The sequence below is a fragment of the Drosophila yakuba genome, chromosome X (genome assembly GCF_016746365.2).
Source record: "Drosophila yakuba strain Tai18E2 chromosome X, Prin_Dyak_Tai18E2_2.1, whole genome shotgun sequence".
NCBI lineage: Eukaryota > Metazoa > Arthropoda > Insecta > Diptera > Drosophilidae > Drosophila > Drosophila yakuba.
In genome coordinates this window covers 6,450,138-6,474,094 of record NC_052526.2, presented here as the reverse complement: position 1 = coordinate 6,474,094, position 23,957 = coordinate 6,450,138, and the positions used below count along the sequence as shown (strand labels likewise).

General features: G+C 45.0%; 1 protein-coding gene across 5 annotated transcripts; it reads left to right on the top strand.

The window, feature by feature from the left end:
• The first annotated feature begins 1,106 nt into the window (after nt 1-1,106).
• Nucleotides 1,107-23,906, top strand: LOC6524451 (tyrosine-protein phosphatase corkscrew). Of its 5 annotated transcripts, XM_015190219.2 has the most exons (11): nt 1,108-1,263; nt 1,802-1,989; nt 2,068-2,194; nt 15,421-15,583; nt 16,304-16,483; nt 16,561-16,678; nt 17,781-18,748; nt 18,828-18,918; nt 18,996-19,185; nt 19,260-19,705; nt 19,786-23,906. In XM_015190219.2, the coding sequence occupies exons 1-11, from the start codon at nt 1,250-1,252 to the stop codon at nt 19,881-19,883; spliced, it is 2,583 nt and encodes an 860-aa protein (XP_015045705.1). In that variant the 5' UTR covers nt 1,108-1,249; the 3' UTR covers nt 19,884-23,906. The 5 variants fall into 5 exon arrangements, with proteins under 5 accessions (XP_015045708.1, XP_015045705.1, XP_015045707.1 ...); XM_015190222.2 differs by having other exon boundaries at nt 1,107-1,263; nt 19,260-23,906; XM_002100273.4 differs by lacking the exons at nt 1,108-1,263; nt 1,802-1,989; nt 2,068-2,194 and adding an exon at nt 10,123-10,867.
• Nucleotides 23,907-23,957: the final 51 nt, after the last annotated feature.

Below are 23,957 nucleotides of genomic sequence, written 5' to 3'. Positions count from 1 at the left end.
ATTAAACGCGAACTTAGAGCGACTTTGAAGGAGTAGGGGGAAGTACAAGTATAAGATACATCCAGTTGCATCAAGTCCAAATGAACCACATTATATCATGTCTCACATCTCAAATCTCACACGACTAAACTAATCGATGAAGGAGGAGCACTCGAAGATTCCAGCCCATTTGATCGATCACTGATCATCGTTCATGGATCTGCTCTTCAGATAGAAGAATGAATAACGCAAAATGCAAAATGAATAATGCAAATTGAATAATGAATAATGAATCACATCTAATGCAAATCTTAGGTACCTTTGTTAGTAAACGATATGCAAGATATACATACATACATACATACCTAAAATCGAAAACCTATATAAAAGACAGAAATGCAGAAATACAGAATACACACTCAAGAGCAAGAGTAAAGAGCATAAATGTTTACGACTTCATATACGACAAATATATATAAATGTATATCAAATATGGTCGCGCTTTATAAACCAATTTAAAACGTATTACTAAATCGCAACTCTTTCAATGGAATGTGACTTTTTTAGGTCTCTGCCGAGTAAAACAAAACAAAATATTAAAAACCAAGCAATGGCTACATAAATCATATAATATGATACAAAATTAAGATGGGAAACCTTCCCTTCCCCTAATTGTACGCGTATTTGTAAATTATTTGAAATGCAAATAAATGACAGCCTAGGATGGAAATTATATTTATTTGATAAATTAGTAAAAGGAGAACACAAAATACATAGTTCTATGTACGTACAATGGACAAACCGAAAACTTTTAAATTGCTTGAATAAAAAGAAGAAAACTATTTTCTGGCAGTTTGCGTTTGCATTTGCATTTGGATTGGGATCGAAAAGCTTGCGCTGAATGAAATGAATGAGTGAAGTGCTAACTTCGAATTTTAACGAAATTTCAGACAGTGTGGCACAACGTTTCGAAAATAGCGGGCTAAGTGTTAAACATTTTGAAAATCGAATCTTTAAGTGGCCGCATGTTGGTGGTGGATGTCCGTGCTAGGTGCTCGCCCGAGATCTGCACCCGTTTTGTCTGGCAGTTTGTAGTTTTTTTTTTGAGTCGCCTGGCCACACCGCACAGCCCAGTAAAAAAATAGTTTTTTTTTGTATCCAACCAACCAACTGTAAAAATAAGTTTAAACAAAGCATCTACTCATAAGTTTCATTTTTTTCCGTTAAGTGTCACCATTATTTATTTTTTAAGTGTGCATTCAATAAGAAAATGTCATCGCGAAGGTAAATCCAATAGGAAATACGACAATGTTCCGCACACACACACACACACACGCAGTCCCGCACACACACACACACAAACGACACACACACTCGCAAACACACACGCACGCACGCTCCGCTCCCAACTGGGCTATTTACATATGTATAAGTAGATACAAAAGCAAGGCAGAGCGAAAAAGAAAAACAGAAACAAAAAACAAAAACTGCTGAGATAAAAAGTGCACTGAAGTGTGGGGCGCACGGGTGGATGCAGCGGGGCCGTTGCCGCTGCCACTGCATCTGCCACTGAGTGCACTGCTTCAGCCTCAGCCTGTTGCCCACCGCGTAAGCAGTGCGGTAACCAGTGACAGTTGCACCAGCAACTGCGCGGATGTACACACACCCCACTGCACCTGCCATGCTGCCACTGCTGCCCAGTGATGCCCACTGGAGGCGACACTCGCACAGTGGCAGCTGACAACACCCATCCATATGTTTGCCCACCGGGGCAACAGCGACAGTTGACTTAACTCCTAATCCGTTTTCCCCTCGTCCGCAGATGGTTCCACCCAACGATATCTGGCATCGAAGCTGAGAAACTGCTGCAGGAGCAGGGATTCGACGGCTCCTTCCTCGCCCGCCTCTCCTCCTCGAATCCGGGCGCCTTCACGCTCTCCGTGCGCCGCGGCAACGAGGTGACCCACATCAAAATCCAAAACAATGGCGACTTCTTTGATCTCTACGGTGGTAAGTTGATGCCTAACCCTGCTTGTTCCCCCCACTCGGTCACCCAATTAACGCCCGTGAATTCCGCTCCCTTTGCAGGTGAAAAGTTCGCCACACTGCCGGAACTGGTACAATACTACATGGAGAATGGCGAGCTGAAGGAGAAGAACGGCCAGGCAATCGAACTCAAGCAGCCGCTGATCTGCGCCGAGCCCACCACGGAAAGGTGAGTCGCGAATAGTAGGACATGGCAACTGGCTTTTTTGAGCGCTTGATGGGCGATAGATGACACTTACACTTACCCCGATTGCCTTCTTCCCAAGTTGATTTTGCTCTTCTGACGGAGGAGGAGAAGATCCTCTGGTCTTGCGGCTGCATTCGGTACTCTGAAAAGACAGATAGTGATGTAATCATTCTAGTTCTATTAAATGTGCTTCAAATGGGATGCAAGCAGAATCCTTTTTTTGGAGTTCCCTCCCGATGGGCAGACTAACCCATTTCGCACGTTCAGAAACGAACTGACGTCAGCGGATGCAAGAGATTCACCTAAATTGGGTCACCAGCAAAACGGACAACCTGTTCTCACTGCTCTCATCAAACAGTCTTCCATGACCTACATTAGTTCCACTCCGCTTTGCACAAGGACGAATCGTATTTGTTTGCTTTCAGGTCGGATTATTATTCACGCACCATGTTTACAAACGATCTTGTGTGAGCACTCGAGAGTCCAAACATCAGTTTCGAGCACTCTGCTTATCAGGCTTTCTCAAATGCTATCGGGCACTGGGTACTGGGTACTGTGAACTGGGTCCGGGATTACGACTGCGAATGCGACTGCCATTGGGACTGGGAATTGAAATCGAAATGGAAAGTGGGCCAGGGCCAAACTTAGCATCCCTTTCTCCCCCTTCACTGTCACTCGCCCAACTCTTTTATTGTTCCTTTTTGGAGCAAACAGTTCAGTTCGTATGTATCAAATGGCTTAGAAATTAATATTGATATAGTAGAGTTGGGATTTTGGGCACCTGCGATAGGTATCTCTTCTCGAACAACCGCAGACTGAAGAGTTACGCAAAAACTAGTACTTAAAACCCCAGTGATCGAAGCTCCACTAAATCTTTACTAATTTATTATTCAAGTAAGAGAATAAACGTGAAATGGATAAGAGGACTGCTCGTTATATGAGCACTGGACTGAGAACTGGACTTCCAGTAGTAAAAAAGGTGTTTATAACCAGTCTATATAACTGATATTTTTGAAATCACAATGAATCGCTGTGTCGTAGAGAATCTGGTACTTGGATGTGGATTGTCTCCGATACGCAACTCAGTTTCAAGACGAGATGAGATTTGTGGGTGAATAATTTCTAATTCTACTTAAATCGGACACCCACACACCTGTTGCTCACGCAGACACCCACACACACCACGCCCACACCCACACCCACACACACATCGACATCCACACACAGACATCCACATCCATAGCTACAAGCAGTGCATTCATTGTCTTTGTCACTGGCGTTTTCAACCCACACGCGCGAAATATTGTCGATATTTATTGTATTTCTTGCTTATTAATATTTCTGAGCCCGCCGTTTACCCAGGCCATCGTATTATCAAATATTTTACGGCCCCTTTTTTCAGTCTTTCTTTCTTTCCATCGTTCCTTCTTGTTTGTCGCCTTGCCTCCTTTCTTAATGCCGCTGTTGCTTCGGCTTCTGTTTCTGCTTCTGCGTTTTGTTTTGTGTTTTGTTGTGTTGCCTTGTGTGCTGCATTTTCCGCATCCCAACAGGTCAGTCACCCCGACCGGCCACGCCCACCGACGCCCCTCCAAATGTGATGGGGCACCGGAGAGCAATAGAATCGAAGCAGTGGAAGTAATTCGAGCAATCAAACAAAGCAAAGTGCTTAAAACTACACCACATCCATACATCCCTTCATCCATATATCCATATATCCATACATCAATACATATGAAAGGCAAGAATGAACCGAAAACTATGCTACCCATTGAACTGGAAGCATTTTGCAGAACCTTTAGACTCTGAGTCCACCACTGAACTCGCCTTTGTTTCACCTGGTTTCCCAGCAGCCCCTCCACTCCACTCCCCTCCACTCCCCTCCACTGCCCTCCACTGCCCTCCACTCCAGCAGCCACTTATCCTTGGCTGAAGCTGGTGACGCTTTTAATTTGTATTTTCGATTCTGGTTTATTTTTAAAGCGCCGCGATCCGAGCCGCGTTTATTTTTAGCCTAAGAAGGTGTTGTATGTTGTGTGGCTTACAATCGATTTGCGAGTCGCAAAAATCGTTTGATTGGCGGTGACGTCAAACGAGTGCTGCCTTCGATCGAAGGCAATCATAATTATATATATTTTTAGGGGTTGATCATGAGGATATTTACATGCATTACGCCTGAGAACGTCAATCGTCCGAAAAGTGGGTTTATTATGGGGTGTGGAAAGTTACGCGGTCAGCTTTTTATAAATCAATTCGTCTGCCTTCCGTGGGGCTCGCAGGCCGAGCTAATGTGCATAGAATGGGGTATATTAGTTCCATCTATGGCTTGCTAGTTTACAAAATCGGGAATTTCTATTCGGTTTGATGGGGAAAGACTCTTGCGAAGGGAGAAATGTGAAGGGAGCGATGGAATGGCCAAGACATTCTCCAACATTCCCACACTTTCAGCCACATTCCCGCGACATTTCACCACCCGATTTCCATGTTCATTTCCATTTCCATTGCGAATCCCATTCCCATTTCCAATTACATTTCTCGACGTTGATCTTGACCTTTGATCGAGTCAGAACGGCGATTGGAGTGCAACCGAATTGCAAATCACTCGATGTTATGCGGTTAGCTTGTTTTTGTGCACTGTTTGCTGTTTGCTCACCTGCCCACTTAATCGCCGCAATTAATTGCAAGATAATTGTAAATTGCTTTAGTTTCGCGCACTTTCTTCCACAGCTCCGTCGATCTGTCGAGGAGCAAGACAAATCTGACAATCTGACAATCGTCAATTAGGCCTTCGAATTGTTTGTGTTTGTGTTGGATAATACTTAATGGATACTGGGTAGTGGATAGTGGATTCTAGTTAGTAATGGGTAATGGCGACCCACCTACCCCCATTTCCCACTTGAGCCCCAGGTGCAACCCCTTTGGGTTCACCCTTGCCCATCCATCCCGCTTCTCCCGCTTGTCCCGCTTGTCCCGCTCTCGAGTGCCTCAAATGCTAAATGCTTTCAATTTTCGCCATTAAGACAAGCCTACAAATGGTTTATAAATTATGCCGTGCACGTAGCTCTGGCTTTAGCTGTAGCTGTAGCTGTTTTTGTATCTGTATCTGTATCTGTAGCTGTATTTGTATCTGTACCCCAACCTCCACTGTATCCGGATCTGTATCTGTATCTAAGGCATCAGCCACAACAGCAGCAGCAATAAATGCCTATAAAGGGTACACTTGAAGAAATGTGCCGTGGCATGAACTGTTCAATTTGCTCTAAATTGCATAGCTGAAATACCCATGCAGTTCTTACTCCAACTTTAGGAGTTTAGGTAACTATAGCAGAGATTAGAGCGAGGCGATGGGTGTCCCTTTCAAATGAAGCAACGGCTGCGAACGGTGTTCCCTGTGCACAAACGCTTTAAATTGGATTGTGCAAACACGCACGTCTACTCATCCATGTACTCATCCATCCTCCTGCGCCCATCCTCGTCACATGCTCCACAAGCAGTGGAATTGCACCCACTGCATCACCATGGCCTGCATGTGAAGCGGATAATCCCCGCCAGATACTCTGATTATGGGATAGATTGATTGATAGATTGATAGATGGAGCGCACAACTGTACCGCTCCAAGTAAAGCACACCAAAGTAGACCTACTGCTTGTTTATAATATCTTTCTAATTCCCATTGCTGATTGTACCTTAATTGTAATTAATCGACATCAGATATTAATCGATCAACTTGGACTGCTGAACTGGGCTTCCGATGTGATGATCACAATTCTCAGTCAAACCCCGCAAAATCCAAACCAGTGTAATTAATTTATGGGTAAACTTCGTTTTCGATTCTGGCAAATAGATCAAAATAAGTGGTATAGACTGGTTTTTCGAGCACTACATTTACATGACCAGCAGCGCATCGCATCGCGTAGCACCTGACCCACTGATGTTTAGCTATTAATATTTTCCAACTACACTATCATTGCATTGATTGCAACTGCGTTTTCAACTGTTTGCGATGTGCTTTCCCTTTGTAAATGCCACGAACTGAATTAAATGTTAAACGCACGTATATGTAGATATGTAGATTGTACGCCAATGATCGGGATGATTCCTCATTATATTTGGTATCCTAAACTGCCCAGCACACGACAATTTAAAGCTCCCGGCACGAACCGCAAATGCGTCTGTCCCGCAATTAAATATTCAGGTAAATCCCTCGCCAAAACATCGCCAAAACAAAGAGCCACAAAGCCACAAAAACGAGTAAAGATTCGAGTCAATAAATGGGGATGAGGGATTGATTCGTCGGCACGGCAAGAAAATCAAAGTTTTTTCTGGGGACAGGCCAACGAACTGACCAAACCAAAAGAATCCATCCAAATCCAAAGGAATACTTTTCCGCCACGCCACCAAGCTCTAACTCAGTAGCTCGTGAGTCCCCGGCTATTCGCGAAGCTGGAGATCTGATTTGCTTAGAAAAAACTGTTACATGGACGCACTCACGTAGTATTCCATCTAATAATATAAATTACGACACTGATCGTAAATCTCGGGCGATATTTTTGGCTGGCGGAGCATGGTAAAACTGTAGCAGTATCATAAATCTCGGCTGCTATGGGGAAGCCCAGCTGGCTACAACTAAAACTGAGTTCGTCTTACTAGCCTTTGAGATATGAATAAAGATACAATCCTATCTTATCCTATGCTTGAATATTCGTGAATATTAAAACACACCAAAAACAGTGCTTTGTGAGAAAACAGCATGTTTCCTTGTTAGCAACTTCAGCAATTTCAGCTGACTAATGCTGCCCACGCCCACTTAGCGGTGACTTTATGATTTGTAAATTATTTGCAAATATTATAAGTAGTTCTCCTAATTGCCTCTTCCCGTCTATTTTTGATTTACCCCTTTTTGGGTGGGGTTCTCAAAGTGCTCATTTCAAAACCTACCATATACCCTCAGCTCACAAATGCCCGATATAATGGCCCATAAACTATACACTCTGGCATTCGCCGCAAAAAGTTCTGTTTGTTCTGTTTGGGCTGATTTAGTGCGAACACGTCTGTGCGAGTAGATAGATTGGTTCCCGCATCGACCCACAATCGATTTGCGATTGCCAATTGGCGACTGACTAACCCATTTCGAGAAGCTGTCGCCGGACATTCGGCCCTGCGCTGGCACGCTTCACCTACGGATTGTGGGCTTCCATTCCTGGGTCTCTAGCTGCTTGGGTGCTGGGTGCCTGGGTGCCTGGGTGCCTGGGTGCCGATACCCAATCCCAATTCGGAGTGGAGAACAATCAGTGGTCGGCACATAGGCGTGTGCCCGGCATACTAACCATCCCCCGCCTCCGACTGGGCCATAAATTATGTTTATTTCTTGCCTCCCACTCCCCATCGCACCTACAAATTGTTTTTGTTTGGCTGTGCCCAAATGCGGCCTGGGTCTCCAGCAACGATTTCGGGATAGCCAAGGTCGCGGAGCTCAGGATTGGACTTGGGATCTGGCACCGATCAAGTTTATTTCTGGGCAGGGCACTCACTCACTTTTAATCATTTCATACGTTATGTAAACAAGCTGGCTATGCTGTTGGTCAATGTCAATTCTAAACTGCCTAAGTTACCTATAAGTTAGTTATGAATTGAATCTACTTGACTTGTCGCTTGTATTTCTAAGAACTTCAAATTAGGTAGCTCTTATTTGAATCGATTGCAAGCAAGTATCTTAAATCATCTCCGCTCACTTTTCTGCACTTCTCGTTTTGCATTTGCATTTGGCAATGCAATTTTGCAATGACTAATAATTATCTTAACAGACACGCAACTCCGCCCAGCGGCGCCATGTGGTTTCCACGGATCTGGTCCACCTGGCTTGGAGCATCCTGTTTGCATTGATGCATGCATAGCGACATGGGGTTTCCCCGACTGGTTCGAGTTGAGCATTTTCAATTTGGGGACATTTTTCACTGAGTGGATTTTGAATGTGCTTTGAGTATCGAGTTCTAGTTGGTTTCCAGCGAAAACCCAATGACGAAATGTAGGAAAAAAATAAAAAATATATAGTTCGTCATCGTTGGAAGGCATGGATACGAAGTTAAGGCTGGAAGTTAAGTGTTGCTAGATCGCAAATCGCAGTTCGCAGGCTGTCGCACGTCGTCCAATTCTGTTTTGCTGGCCCAAAAAAAGTTATTCTGCGCACGTTCGCACCTCTGACGTCTGCGCCTGCGCTGTAAGAGAGCTTTGGCATTGCCCGCTTCTAGCTCCCACCTACCCACCTGCCCAACCTGCCCACCTGCCCCCTCAGCCTCCTCAGCCATCCAGCTGCTTGCCTAGATGGCCGCCACAGTAGTTGCTGTGCGGCTTCAGTTTCATTTCCGGTGGCAGGCAACGGACGGCGCTAAAAGCGCTTTTTGTATTTGCTTTCTTACAAGCCGCCAACAACACACTCATATCACGAAATGACCATTTTCGGATTGGAATTAATCTTATGTGTTTTGCTTTTCGAAATGTGTATGATACGGATTCCGATTGCGATGAAATCCGTGATTCATCCAGGAGTACAGTCATTACTTAAATCAGCATAGAGTTGAGCCGTCATTTTTTCTAGGTGTTAGCACTAGTGTTCTGGCACTAGCACTTAATTGAAAGTAAAATAGTAAATGAAAAGTAAAAGTGTCATTGTATACAATGTTAGTGCGAAGTGCTTTCGCTTTCTGAATAACCTGTAAGTGGCGGCCACAGGATGGCCGCAATTAAGTGGCTCCCGCTGCGGGGCCAAGCAGTTCACAATTGAAGCCAACAGGAGCCAACGAAAAGCAGTGCACACACCCACTGCCAATCAATTGCAAAGTTACGTCTTTCGCTCCGTTTTGTTTATTTTGTATACTTGCTGTTTGTGACTGCGGCTGGCTCGCTGGCAGTAAATAAAGCCCATAAATAAAAACCCCCACCCACGAGATCGGCAGGAAGGGCTAACCAGAGCGCCGGCTGGATTTAAAAACAAAAAGCGCCGTCCGCAGCCAGTCAAGATTCAGATTCATTCATACCCCAGCGCTTAGAACACCACCAGCACCAGCACCAGGCCACAGCTCCCATCGCAGAGATACTGAGACTGAGATTGAGATTGAGAGAGAGAGAGCGGAAGAATTGAATCGCACAGAGAGGAGTCGCGCTGAGACAACGTTAAGAATCCGATTTCGATTCCGAATCCGATTCCGATTTGGAATCCGAGGCAAAAAGCTTGAGACTCGCCAGCAGGCGCTTCATTCTCGAGTTGTGATCCAACGGGTTAGCAGCTCAGCTCAGCGCAGCGCAGCTCGCAAGCAGTCGCCGTTCGTCGTCGTCGAGCGGCAAGCAGTTCGTTACGTTTCGTTACAAATCTATTTGGCGCCCAACAAGTAGCATCCATCGAGTGTTTTTGTTCTCCAAAGGCAAAGCGCGAAAATTATGCCTTCAGCCACATTTGTCCTGGAGCATTTGATGGCGGCACAATCGCGACTCGACGAGCAGGCCGCATCCCCAGCAGAGGTCAAACCCACCATCCGCACCACCAGCAGCACCACTAGCACCACCACTAGCACCACCACCGTGGCCAAGGCCACCAAAGTCAAGTCGTACGAGAAGAAGCTGTTGCTGGCTCTCAAGAAGATTGTGCAATAAACGAACAATAATAAACGAATGCGGGGTAAACAGCACTCTATTTGACAAACTGTAGACATTTCCCCTTTAATCGAGCTGACTAAGATCAATAAAAAGCAAACAGAGAAGCACAACAAACAGCGGCAACAAAACAAGAATTCTAGTTTTTGTGCTTTCCGTGTGTGTACGTGTGTGTGCGCGTATCTGTGTGGGCAAGTTGTTACATAAAACAAAAACAAACTATAATAAATACAGAAAATAATTATAAAAAAATAACAAAACAAAAAAAAAACAGCCCAGTCGAGACGCATTTTTCCGCAGTGGAATACTACTATCTAAGCTTCTTTTTGTTTTGGTGTGTGCGAGAAAACGAGTGTGAAGAAAATGCTGTTCAACAAATGCCTGGAAAAGTTGTCCAGCTCGCTGGGCAATGTGGTCAATCACAAGTTGCAAGAGAAACATGTCTACAACAATAACAACAACATCAACAACATCAACAATAACAACAGCAATACGCCAAACAACAATGCGTACAACAAGCAGCGCAACTTTGAGTACGAAAGAGCCATACAGGCGCACTACGGCAGCAAGGGAAGAGAGAGGAGCGGCAAGTTCAAGGCCAGCAAGGGTCGCAAAGCCAAGGTCACCCCGCCAGGGACGCCCGCTCCGGAGGTCCAGGAGCCGGCCTGCAAGAACTGCATGACCCACGACGAGCTGGCCCAGATCATAAGGGGCGTGGCCAAGAGCACTGCTGCTGGCGAATGCAATCGGGAAAATCGGGACAATCGGCTGCAGCGCAGACGTCGTCCACTGTCCGCCCAACCCTCTGCCGCCGCCTCCACGTCCACGTCGACGGAATCGCTGCACCGGCTCACACCCAGCCCCCATGCCAACTATGCCTCCTACCCGGCCACGCCCACCTCCTGGACAGCCACCCCGCCGCAGTTCCCAGCCGCCTTCGGCGGGGCCAGCTGCTCGAACAGCACACTGTCCCTCCTGGCCACCATGCGCGTCCAGCTCCACGGTTACACGTAAGTTCGTAAGGTCGCCCCAAAACGACAACAACAACAGCTCCAATGGGTCCAGGTCCAGGTGTGTTTGAAAAAGAGCAGCGATCTGCTGATTTGGGGCGCGTGCGAAATGATCCACTAATTGTTATCACAGTGCGAATGATGAAGTTGTCAGTCAGGCTGCGAACTAAACGATACCCCGTAGCAGATATAGCGCTTTAATAATGCCCCGCCTGTCAGTCCACAAGCCGCAGAGTAGTAAACGATTCGAGGGAAGCCTGAAGCCAATCTGCTGCCCATCAATATTAGCCCTAATAAGGCAGGCAATCACTGCCAGTTGACGGCGCAACAAAGCAAAAACCAACAAAGCAAAAAACAGCGCAGCACATACTGTCATGTGTTCAGAACTGCCACGCAAAATGAGTAAATATTTACGGAAAGCATTCGACTCGAAAACAAGCAATCGTAAATTGACGTTCTAATATGAATGAATTTCCGAGTGCCGAATGCCGACTCTCGATTGCCAAGTGAAGGGAGTGGAATGCTCAGATCGCCACTCAAAAATGGTCACATATCTCAGATACTGTCCCTCACACAGTTGACCAGTTGTCAAGTCGTGCTGCGGTATTGGTTCTTTCACTTAGAGCTTTAAGAAAAGATTGAGTTATTGGCCAGTGGTTAGATGCCCTAGCGAAATTACGCACTTGCAGAACCGGGAAAGTTCGTCGAATTGCCCACTGCAGACAGCGTATCTTGGTATCTGCCAGATCCGTATTATCTCTTCACTCTTTACGCCCGGAATGTTTACCCATGTCCCGCTGCTAGACTGTCCGACGTCCGCCGTCCACATTCCCCAAAGATTCCATCCCACTCCGTGTCCGTGTCCATGTCCAATCTTGGTGTTTATCCATGCCATGTGCCATGTGCCGTGCGATTGTTTGTGTGGGCTGGCCCCGTCTTGGCGATCTCGATTCGCACAGTGCCGCCAGAATGTTTACGATCACTCGCATATATGTATATGTATATGTATCTGTATCTGTTGGACTATTGTGTCCCATAAATTATCTTTGACTTTTCGTTGAGCTCGGATTGGTACTGCAGCCGCTTTTTGGTTGTTTATCGCAACGGATTGATTATCGGTGGGCGTGTTGATTGGCTCGTTAACTTGATGCTAATTCACGCTGAGCTCTTTAAGGTATTCAGCATCCCTTTGGCATTGTCCTAAAACGCACGCCATGCCAAATGAGCAGAAAATGATGTATCAATAGCTTAATTTCCGGATTTCACTTGTCACTTCACTAGGTCAACAATGCTCCGCCCTCTGCCTCCTGGCACTATTAATCTTCCAATGGTTTTCCTTCAAGCCGTAAGGCTGATAAACAATTTATGAAATTGCTTTTCCCGTAATGGATTTTGCGCGCTGCCTTCTGTTTTGCATAATTCCCTTTTGTTGTTCCGTTGCACAAACGTGAGCTGTTGCTGCCGATCAAATAAACGCATTTAATTTGTGCAAATTCACACCGCCCGCCGACTACAAGATGCTCTCAGCGGGAAGGCCCAATTGAAGGGGGAAAACTCCATGGAAATTTTACGATTCCATTCCGCCATGCGATGAACCATCTCGACTTTGTTTATTTAGTTTCCTTTTTGACAGTTTCAAGTGTTCGTTCATGAATATGAGATGTTTTGAATCGACTGTACTGCAGACTACTGTGCCACGCACTGCTTGCGAGTGGGCGGTGAGGGTATGGGCAAGCAGCTTATTCAATAAGCATCTTTCTCACTTTCCGAGTTTTAAGTAAATTAAACGAAGGCCTCGTTCCCCCGCTTCCGCGCTGCCCATCGTAACCCCAATACCACTCGTTTCGCTGCCGCCTTTCCAGGTGCGTTGCCACACAAAAAGCAAAATAAACCTGTGACAAACGAAACGACTAAAAAACACTCAGGGATTCGTACATACACATATGTATTCGGATATTGCGTACAAATAAGCTGCACATATTCGTGTGTGTGTGTGTGTGTGTGTGTGTGTGTGCATGTAAATCTGTTTGTTGACCTTAGCGGCGCTTTCATGAATGGCGCGCAGCTTCCTCCGCATGTAAATACGCCACATTCGTAATCGTATTCGTATTCGCATTCGCTGCTGTAAGTGTAACTGTAAATGATGCAAAAAGGTGTGAAATTTTCACTGACGTACCACCACAACTGCTTGTATTTAGTATTTTTAACCCCCAGTTTGCCCGATTTAAATGCGCTGAGTGAGAGCGCAGCAGAAGTAATTTGCATTGCGTTGTATTATCGTCACAGTGCTAAATTTAAAGATCAACACCGAAATATCGATATGGGTGGAGCGGAGACACAGTTTGGCAGTTTTGCAGTTCGACAGAATGACACAAAGGATACCAGAGATATGATCGATGTGGACAGCGATAATTGCTAAGTTCAACTCTCGATTGTACGGGGTCAGACGGCAGAGGGCGATGCGTCCACGAATCGAAGAAAAAAATCATATCTTTACTCGACGATCGTAAACAAAACGAGCGCCCAAACAATACGCCAATGTGCTAATAGATGTGGTCCGAAAACTGTGAATTGTCTTATGCAAATAACTCGAGAACCTTTCCATACGCAAATTCGTATATGTACATATGTGTGTTGAATCATCCCAAAGAATGCGCAGTTCGAACGGAAAACGGAAATTGGATGCCTTTAGTTTTAGAAATTGTTACCATTGCCTAGAAATGACTATTGATAGAATTAACCTAAGGTTAGGAAGCTTACGATTGGTTGCAAGCAGTGTCTCAGTGTAAGCAGTGCGCATAACAGTGTATAGCTGAGCTGCTTGTAATAGATTTATAACTTCCGTTTTGCTAAAAAAAAAACCCATTAAACTCATTCTTATCACTACCAGCCGATCGGCTTCGCTTTTGGCCACCTTGAATCTGTAACAAGCTGCCAAGCAGAGCGTGCGAGCGAGATGGCCAATGGGGCGAGAGCGAGAGCGAGACAGACAGATAGACAGACACTTTGTGGCTCTAATGTAATGTTAATTGTTTCTACATGGACTTCTATTAATAGCCAGGCGGAAGATGAATAGATTTCGCTGACTAAAGCAAATCAATATGCACAGAAAGCAGTTTTATTCAAAATCGCCAATACGAAAACTGTGATCACTCGCAACATGGCAACATGGCTAAATGTTGATGGTGTTTAGTTTGCTTTTGCTTTTGCTTCACGGAGGAGACAATTACCATTTGACAATTACATATGTATTGTTTTCTGTGTAGCGGCTCCTAGCACCTGCCGCATACATTATACATGAGTTTTAACGTCGTTTTAGTCCACACACCCCGATACGCCACCCATATTCTCGCCGCATCGATTGACATATTTTATGATATCTATGACCCCAGGCACTAAACTGAAACCGGCTTAAGGACAACTCAATGTTGTCAATTGCTTCTAGATTTTTGCTCGAATTCCGTATTTTTTGTTTGTTTGTGCGTTTTGTTTGCTCAACGGCGAATTCGACGAACTCGAAAGCGGGCTAAGAGATGCCCAGCACAAAACAGCAGCACGCGGTCTATAATGGCATTCAGAGCAAGTTGTTTGGGCCAGTGTTATTTATGCTAAGCATTTTGGATCCAATGAACCCAGCCCAGTGTGTGTGTAGGCCAACGGTCTTCCACATCGAAGTGATGTATAGAGATGATTTGATTAGTTTGCTTCATCAGAGGGCTAATATTTGAGCGCTCCATTTGAGCTCAAGCTGAATTTAGCCGCCTTTTTCTGTGTCACATGGCACAAATGCGCTGCCAATTGCTGCCATGGCGATGACAATCTCAAGTCCGTCAAGCCAGCCAACTAAGCTGAGCAGGCCAGACGGGTAGACTTATAAGTCCCGGCCCCAAGTGGCTGGCTTCGACTCAACTTGCGCTTTTCCACCTTTTCCACACGGCGTATGCGTGTTTTTTTTTCGCCACTATTGCCGTTGCCGTTGTTATTGCAGTTGTCGCCTTGCATTTGACTGTTTTCTTCGAACTTTTGCTGGTGTGCTTTAGCACATATACGTACAGTGAGCCCTCTCTCTGTGGGCCCTCGAAAGCTCAAAACTATGTTTACACTTTCAATTTCGAAGGGCGTGGTGCCATAAGTTGACTTTAAGTCAATCGATTAAAGGGCCAGTGAGTGAAAAGGCCGTCCACACAGTTCCACCCACCGGGTGCCGACTGTACCTGTCCGTATTCGAATTGTATGGCGCTGCTTTTGCTGCTTTTTGTTGGTATTGCGGTTGCTGTTGCTGTTGTTGTTGTTGTTGTTGTTGTTGTTGCTGGCTCTAGTATTTTGCGCTTTTGTGCGCTTCTCGTATAGTTTGTAATTGCATTTTGAGCGCTCACGTAGTCGCCAGTCGAGCACTCAGTCAGTCAGTCAGTCAATCGCTCAGTTCGTTCAGTGGATGCGCCATCGATCGGTAAAAATGGCCACAATTCCATACATACATACATACAAACATATACATAAACTCTGATATCTACGAATATAAATAATCATAACACTCCTCTTTCTCTCCGCAGATGGTTTCATGGCAATCTTTCCGGAAAGGAAGCGGAAAAATTGATCCTGGAGCGGGGCAAGAATGGTTCGTTTCTCGTCCGTGAATCTCAGAGCAAGCCTGGCGACTTCGTCCTTTCCGTGCGCACGGACGACAAAGTAACGCATGTCATGATTCGATGGCAGGTATGTTGAATACGTAACCCCAACTAACAAACCAACTACAAACCTATCAACCAACCAGATTTCGTAGTCGCCCCTCCCTCGCAGGGTGCAAAATGCAAATGCAAATCGATGGCAGTGCAGCAACAAAGTCGCACTGCCCATAAAGTTCCTCATAGCGCGACCTTGGCTCGACTCGACTGTAGGAGTCGCATGTGCACATAAATTCTACAGTTGAGCCTCCCTACGTTGGCTCCTCGGGCGGAGTGGAGAGAAAACTATAAAAATCAATTGCAATCTCTTCCTTTTTAAACGCACTTTGCCATCTGCCATATTATTAGCTACATTATCGAGGGCCTACTGTATGAATTGCGAGACATGCCTGACTTGCCTCGGCACGGGCACACTGCTTGCGGCAGGAGCTTCAACCAGGTCAAGCAGTGCAGTTCCAGTTTCAGCGTAATTCCCCCGCCCCAAACAATTTTTCCACTATTTCTACAACTTTAGCCGTGAGCTCTCGGTTTTTGCTGTTTTCAGTTTGCGGGCTGCGGTTTGCGGCTGCAATTATGCCATTTACATGTCTAGCTGGCCTTTTTCCCATTTGACATTGAAGTCACGTTTTCGATTTTATTAGCTAATCTCTCGACGCTCCATCGAGCTCGGAGATCGACACCCTCCACCCACTCCACGTGTCCTCCCATTCAAATGCCACGATTACACTACAGTACTCTCCCCCTATTGCAGGACAAGAAGTACGACGTCGGCGGCGGAGAATCCTTTGGCACCTTGTCGGAACTGATCGATCACTACAAGCGTAATCCCATGGTGGAGACGTGCGGAACCGTGGTGCATCTGCGGCAGCCCTTCAACGCCACGCGAATCACGGCGGCCGGAATCAATGCCCGGGTGGAACAGCTGGTCAAGGTGAGTTCCCTGTCGGATTCTGATTCTGAGTCGGTGATTATGGCACGAACTAACCACGTGTTTGTATTCGATTGCAGGGTGGTTTCTGGGAGGAGTTCGAATCGCTGCAGCAGGACAGTCGGGACACATTCTCGCGCAACGAGGGCTACAAACAGGAGAACCGCCTCAAGAACCGCTACCGCAACATATTGCCATGTGAGTATAGAAGACCACTCAATGCTCTTCACATTTTATAGCCTATGCGATAGCATTGCTGACACGCTACTCAAAACAGTAATTCTTTCATCTATGTGACCATTTTAATTAAAGTTATGATGAAAACGCCCTTCCTTAAATTTCAAATTTTCCCAAAGGTCTTTTTTCCGATTTTCTGTCATAAAATATTCAGTTTTTTCGCCAAAACACTAAAAATATTGGTCCAAATATGGAATGTCATACCTCGTTTTGTTCGTAATTAAATTTCCAATCAAACTGTGTTTTCAAAAAAAAAAAAAATTTTTTCCACATTTTTTGCAATTTTTGACGATGTTACCCCTTACAAAAAACGCGAAAACTTGGCCAAAAATTACTTTAACAAAGTCGGTCAAAAAGTGATTTGGTTGGTTAGTATTGGTAATTAGGAGTACAAAAAAATAATTCTTTTAACTTTCTGACCATTTTTAGCCAAGTTATACCGAAATTACCAATCGTAAATATGGAATTTTTGCTAAAAATCGATTTTCTGTTTTTTTGTGAATATTTATATCAGTATTTACATCACAGCATTCAAAATATTGGTCCGAATATGGAATGTCATACCTCGTTGAGTTCGTAATTAAATTTCCTATCAAACTGTGTTTTTAGAAAAAAATTATATTTTTTTCAAATTTTTTGCAATTTTTGATGATGTTACCCCTTACAAGAAATGCAAAAATTGATCGAAAAATGAATTTTTCCAAATCCGTCAAAAAGTGACAGGGTTCATTAGCAAGGGTAATTAGCTGCTCAAAACTGTTATTCCCTCATTTTAACGACCCCTTACAAGAAATGCAAAAATTGATCGAAAAATGAATTTTTCCAAATCCGTCAAAAAGTGACAGGGTTCATTAGCAAGGGTAATTAGCTGCTCAAAACTGTTATTCCCTCATTTTAACGACCATTTTTGGCCAAGTTATGAGAAAAACTCCCTTTGCCAAAGCCGTTTTTGCCGAATTTGCGTCCTAAAACAGTCGGTTGTTTGACCAAACTAGTAGAAATAGTGGTCTACACATGGAATGCCATACCAAATCTGAAACCCATTTCCCTGTCTGCTTTTCAGACGACCACACGCGCGTCAAGCTGCTGGACGTGGAGCACAGCGTGGCCGGAGCCGAGTACATCAATGCCAACTACATACGGCTGCCCACCGACGGCGACCTGTACAACATGAGCAGCTCGTCGGAGAGCCTGAACAGCTCGGTGCCCTCGTGCCCCGCCTGCACGGCGGCCCAGACGCAGCGGAACTGCTCCAACTGCCAGCTGCTGAACAAGACGTGCGTGCAGTGCGCCGTCAAAAGCGCCATTCTGCCGTACAGCAACTGTGCCACCTGCAGCCGCAAGTCGGACTCCCTGAGCAAGCACAAGCGCAGCGAATCCTCGGCCTCATCTTCGCCCTCCTCCGGCTCTGGCTCCGGCTCGGCCTCTGGCTCTGGCTCTGGCTCCGGACCAGGATCGTCAGGTGCAAGCGGAGTGAGCAGCCTCAACGGACCCGGCACACCCACCAATCTCACGAGCGGCACAGCCGGTTGTCTGGCCGGCCTGCTAAAGAGACACTCGAACGACTCGTCCGGAGCTGTCTCCATATCGATGGCCGAGCGGGAACGCGAGCGAGAGCGCGAGATGTTCAAGACGTACATCGCCACCCAGGGCTGCCTGCTCACCCAGCAAGTGAACACGGTGACGGACTTCTGGAACATGGTGTGGCAGGAGAACACGCGCGTGATCGTCATGACCACCAAGGAGTACGAGCGCGGCAAGGAGAAGTGCGCCCGCTACTGGCCGGACGAGGGTAGAACGGAGCAGTTCGGCCATGCGCGGATACAGTGCGTCTCGGAGAACTCGACCAGTGACTACACGCTGCGCGAGTTCCTCGTCTCGTGGCGGGATCAGCCAGCACGCCGGATCTTTCACTACCATTTCCAGGTGTGGCCGGATCACGGAGTGCCCGCCGATCCGGGCTGTGTGCTCAACTTCCTGCAGGATGTCAACACGCGTCAGAGTCACCTGGCTCAGGCGGGCGAGAAACCGGTAAGTTTGGCTTGCATCACACTTGCGGCATCATTGGCTTTAACCAAATACTTCTTCTTCTTCCATGACTCGTTTGCAGGGTCCGATCTGTGTGCACTGCTCGGCGGGCATCGGACGCACTGGCACCTTCATTGTGATCGACATGATTCTCGACCAGATCGTGCGCAATGGTAAGTTTGAATGTTTTCAGGTGCGGTCAAGAACTTGAGCCTCATTCAAGCTCCTTTTCGTATGTGTTTCTTCACAGGATTGGATACCGAAATCGACATCCAGCGCACCATTCAGATGGTCCGATCGCAGCGTTCTGGTCTCGTGCAAACGGAGGCGCAATACAAGTTCGTCTACTATGCGGTCCAGCACTATATCCAGACCCTGATCGCCCGCAAGCGCGCCGAGGAGCAGAGCCTGCAGGTTGGCCGCGAGTACACCAATATAAAGTGAGTACACTCTCCGAGAGACTCTGCTAGAGTGTCCGTCTATATGTGTCTATCTATTTTATCGCACCATCCAGGTACACAGGCGAAATTGGCAACGATTCACAAAGATCTCCATTACCACCAGCAATTTCTAGCATAAGTTTAGTTCCGAGTAAGACGCCACTGACGCCGCCATTGGCGGACTTGGGCACTGGGATGGGCCTAGGCATGGGCGTGGGCATGGTCGTCGGCAACAAGCACGCATCGAAGCAGCAGCCGCCGTTGCCGGTGGTCAACTGCAACAATAATAACAACGGCATCGGCATCGGCAATAGCAGCAGCAGCAGCAACGGCAGCGGTAGCAGCAACACCAGCGGCAGCAACGGCAGCAGCAGCAACGGCAACATCAACGCCCTGCTGGGCGGGATCGGCTTGGGGCTGGGCGGCAATATGCGCAAGTCGAACTTTTACAGCGACTCGCTGAAGCAGCAACAGCAGCAAAAGCAGCGCGAGGAGCAGGCGACTGCTCCGGCGGGAGCAGGTAAGATGCAGCAGCCGGCGCCGCCGCTGCGACCGCGTCCAGGCATACTCAAGTTGCTCACCAGTCCCGTCATCTTTCAGCAAAATTCAAAAACATTCCCAAAGACATGATCGGTTTGCGACCGCCGAGCCATGCGCCTGCGTTGCCGCCGCCACCGACACCGCCGCGCAAAACATGACAAATGAATTTCTAAGTCGCGACGCCCCCTTGACACGCCCACCCCCCCGACACCCACCTTCCTTCCCCCCCAACACGCACACAGACCACAAGTGGATTTCATTTATAATGTCAACCAGCCGCCACAAGTCCCAGACCCAAAACCCAAAACCCAAACCCTCGACTATGTTTTACTGTTGTACCACGTTCTACGTTCTACGTTTTTTTTTTTTTTTTAATAATTGTAATCTATATACTTTTTGTAATTGTGTGTAATGCTTAGTTGTATGTTATTGTCTCGCTTTATGTTGTAAGTGTTCCCTGCACACGCAAAGCAGTAACCCCACCACCCGAAACCCCAAAACCCAGGCATATTTATGTAGTAGTATTTTAAGAACCTCCGAACCGGAAGTTGAGGATACAATCTGGGCGGAACTGCAGCAGTTTCCCCAAAAAAAAACACATTTTTAAGATGGATCGCAGCAACAAAATGATAACTCCCGTTCCCTCTTCCACACCGCTTGAATTTGGCGGAAACGGCATTGATAGTATTTCACTTTTTTGAAAATATTCGCTTTAGATGAGAACATTGCCTTGTGACAAAAATATTTACTTGTATTGCGTTGGTTACAAACCACCAAAATTGCTTAACTTTAAATTTTACTAATCGACTCTTATGACATTTCGCAAGTTTAAAAATAGTTGTAGCTTTCCATTTGGGAATCGTTGAAAAAATCCATTTACGACGCGAGATTTAGTTCTAGCACGTTAAATTTGAATCGGTAAATTTCGAATCTAGTTTTGGCGAAAGTTGATAAAGTTTCAGAAAAGTGAAGTCCACCTCCACCAAATTCAACTTAAACCGGAAACGGAAACGGGTAACCGGTTGGAGTGCAAATCAAGTTTTTAGTGTAGTAAGTGTTGACAAAATCGAAAGAGAAGAAGTTAGAGGAGTAACTGAGGCAGTAAGCACGTAACGATAATGATACAAAAAGCGTTGATTGTGATTCGAGTGACAGCGAGAACAGAAACTGAAACTGAAACAGTAATAGGAACAGATGAGAACAGATGCAAACGAGATCAGATCAGAACAGAACAGCGGAGACGCCAACCGAACAGAACAGAAAAGAAATGAACAGATGAGAAGAGAACAGATTAGAGGTTAAAGAAAAAGCTAAGAAGCGCTTAAGCGTGTCGTCCCTAGGAATAAGAAAATTAAGATTACAGCTCGACAGATCCAGATCCAGATCCAGATCTATATCTCTAGCAGCCAATTTCTGATTTCCCCTTCCCCGTTAAATTTCCCATTAATTTAGTGATTGTGTGTGTATATTCTTAATTGTATATTGATGATTATTTATAGCGATTGCCCATTGTGTTACATTTCAAATGATCGAAAAAATTGTATTTAGAAATTTTGTACTTTAGAAATTATACATTAATTGTGTGTCTGTGTCTCTCTACCCAGTCTCCCCATCTCTGTCTCTCTCTCTTTCTCTCTCTCTCTCTCTCTCTCTCTCACTCTCTCTCACACCCTCTCTGTCTATGCACGAGTGTTTTCTTGATTAAGTTTATTATTTCAACGCTGAAGCGGAATCAAACTATATATGCAATATTTAAGCACAGTACCTTGGGCGCTGCAGAGAAATTAAAAAATTTCAAAATAAAAGCCAACAGCTAAATCATAAATACGAAATATACAGGAAGGAACAACTCAATATCAGCAGCAGCGAAATATATAAATCAATTAGATTACTGTGCAAATTTGAGTAATATATATTTAAAACGTACCCTTATTTTATCTTATTTAACTTTATGCTTTTGTAAGTGCTTTAAATTGTTATTCATCTTGATCTTGCAAAAAAAAAAGAAAAGAAAAAACCACAAAACTGAAAAACGAATACAAAACTAAAAAACAACACAAATTATATTTGTATTTATACAGAAAAATAAAACATTTTATATGCGATACACAAAAGCACATTATTTTTTATTTTCCCTGCATGTTTGTTGAACGCTTTTGCTTTTTGGTTCTCAACTTGAGTTATGTTACTACACATCCTCAACGAACTGAGTGAAAACCGAACACTTTGGAACATAGCCTTATATAAAAGCGCCTCGACGACCAAGACGGAAAGTTGAATCACACCACGGAGAAGAGGGAGCCACGTCCCGTCTCCCAGTTAGAACAATAAGTAATCATGTGTTCACACAACCCCCAAACCCCAAACAACCCAACCACCCACCACCCACTCGAATCGAATCGAATTGAATTAAATCGAAACTGACCCCTGACCTTCCACCCACCATCTGAGCACTAGCGGGTGATCCCAAACGGACGAAAAAAGAATGTGTGTAAGTGCGTGATCTAGTACTTTATATAGTTAGCCTATAATACGATAATTCAAATGGAATATGTCGAAGCCTGGCTTCGACTGGGCGGCGACCTAGTGGCCCCCAAAAACGAAGGTGAATCCGAATATGAATATGAATGTGCATCCCACTGGGGATACGATATGTTTTGATCTTGGAGGCGCGGGGCGCACAAAGTTCCGCGCCTCTTGTGTTGAATTTTTTATAGCATATAGACAGAGGTGGATATCGGAGATGGAGATTGGAAATTCGAGATTGGAGAATGCAGTCCAATGGAGCAGCCAGCGGAGGAAGAGATGAATGCCAAAGCACAAAAGCCAACAGCAAAAAGCAACAAACAAACACCAATAGGCCTCATCGCAGTCATTTGACCACCAAAAAACTCATAAACAACGATGTTATAATCAATAAGAACGAACCAAAATCAAAATAACGACGTGAGCATTGAGGGAGGGATCGATGAAGACGACCCAAACACCAAGAATAAAAAACAAAAACAAGAGCAAGGAAACGCTTTAAACTTAAATAATTCTAAAATTGTATCTAGGCAATATCGAAATGTAAACCAAACACCAACTATCCATAGTAGAGAACGTACACCAAGAAGAAATTGCTTAAGTGACTTACTTTAAATAACGATACTATCGGGTAGGACCTCAAAACCCCCAGCAACCGTAGCCTCGGACCTCAACCGATTTCCCCGTCACCCTGTGACCTTGTGACCCCTTTGACCTCCCTGACCCGAATCCAACGTACCCTCCTCCAGTACGTCTATAAGCTAACCACGCGATCCAACCTCAACCCGTGTTCATAATCCGTTGAGATGATGAGATGATGAGTTGTTCGATTTTTAGTGAAACCTCGGTGCGGTTTCGATGTTGCAAGAATTAAAAAACCAAATAGAGACGACGTTTTCTTTGTTCAAATGTTGCCAATTTGCAAAATACAAGTGTTAAACTACCATATACTATATGGAGTATGAATAATATATATTTAGTGGCGAATTACAGCGCAGTACTACTCGGTAGGGTAGCATTTTCATTGAGTCCGACAAAAACAAAACAAGCGAGGCAAACGCATATGTATCTGTATACAAGAAGCAGCTTAGAGATACTTCTCTTGGCATATAAAATATTAGTCGACCTACGAGCATTAGACATCTGTGTAGAATACTGCGAATATTGTTAAACGGTGACGATTTGATTGGAACTATAGATAACAATCCAAAACAAAACAAAAGGTAAAAAAGGTAAAAAAAAAAGGTAAACGAGCCCACGACGAAACGCGATAGACGCGACGCAACAAACCAACAAACAAAGTTTTCGTAGCTCTAGATCGTAAGATAAACAAATTATTGAAACGCAACAAAGCGATCGATCGCAAAATCGAGACAGAAGGCAACACCAACTTAATTGTAGACAAAACCAAAGTCGTTGTAATGTTGAAGCAAATCTATATGTAATAAACTAAATAAACGTAACAAACATAAAATTTAAACACAGCCACAAAATATTATTATGAAATTAAATTGAAACCTTAAGATGCATAGCTGTTCGACACATTATACCAATAACAATATTGAAGATATATTCTACATTTTTATGTGTCTGCATATTTGAAAGAAAAATATATATTATTGAATAAACCATATTTCAAATAACCTTTCGGAAAATTACCATGTGTTTAATATATGAGTGATTAAGTGGATGAAATTATCTACATT

Coding starts and splice junctions, on each gene's coding strand:
- LOC6524451 (XM_015190221.3), top strand. CDS start 10,221: ATGCTGTTCAACAAATGCCTGGAAAAGTTGTCCAGCTCGCTGGGCAAT. Junction 15,584..16,303: donor ATGTCATGATTCGATGGCAG/GTATGTTGAATA, acceptor CCCCTATTGCAG/GACAAGAAGTACGACGTCGG. Junction 19,186..19,259: donor CGCGAGTACACCAATATAAA/GTGAGTACACTC, acceptor CGCACCATCCAG/GTACACAGGCGAAATTGGCA.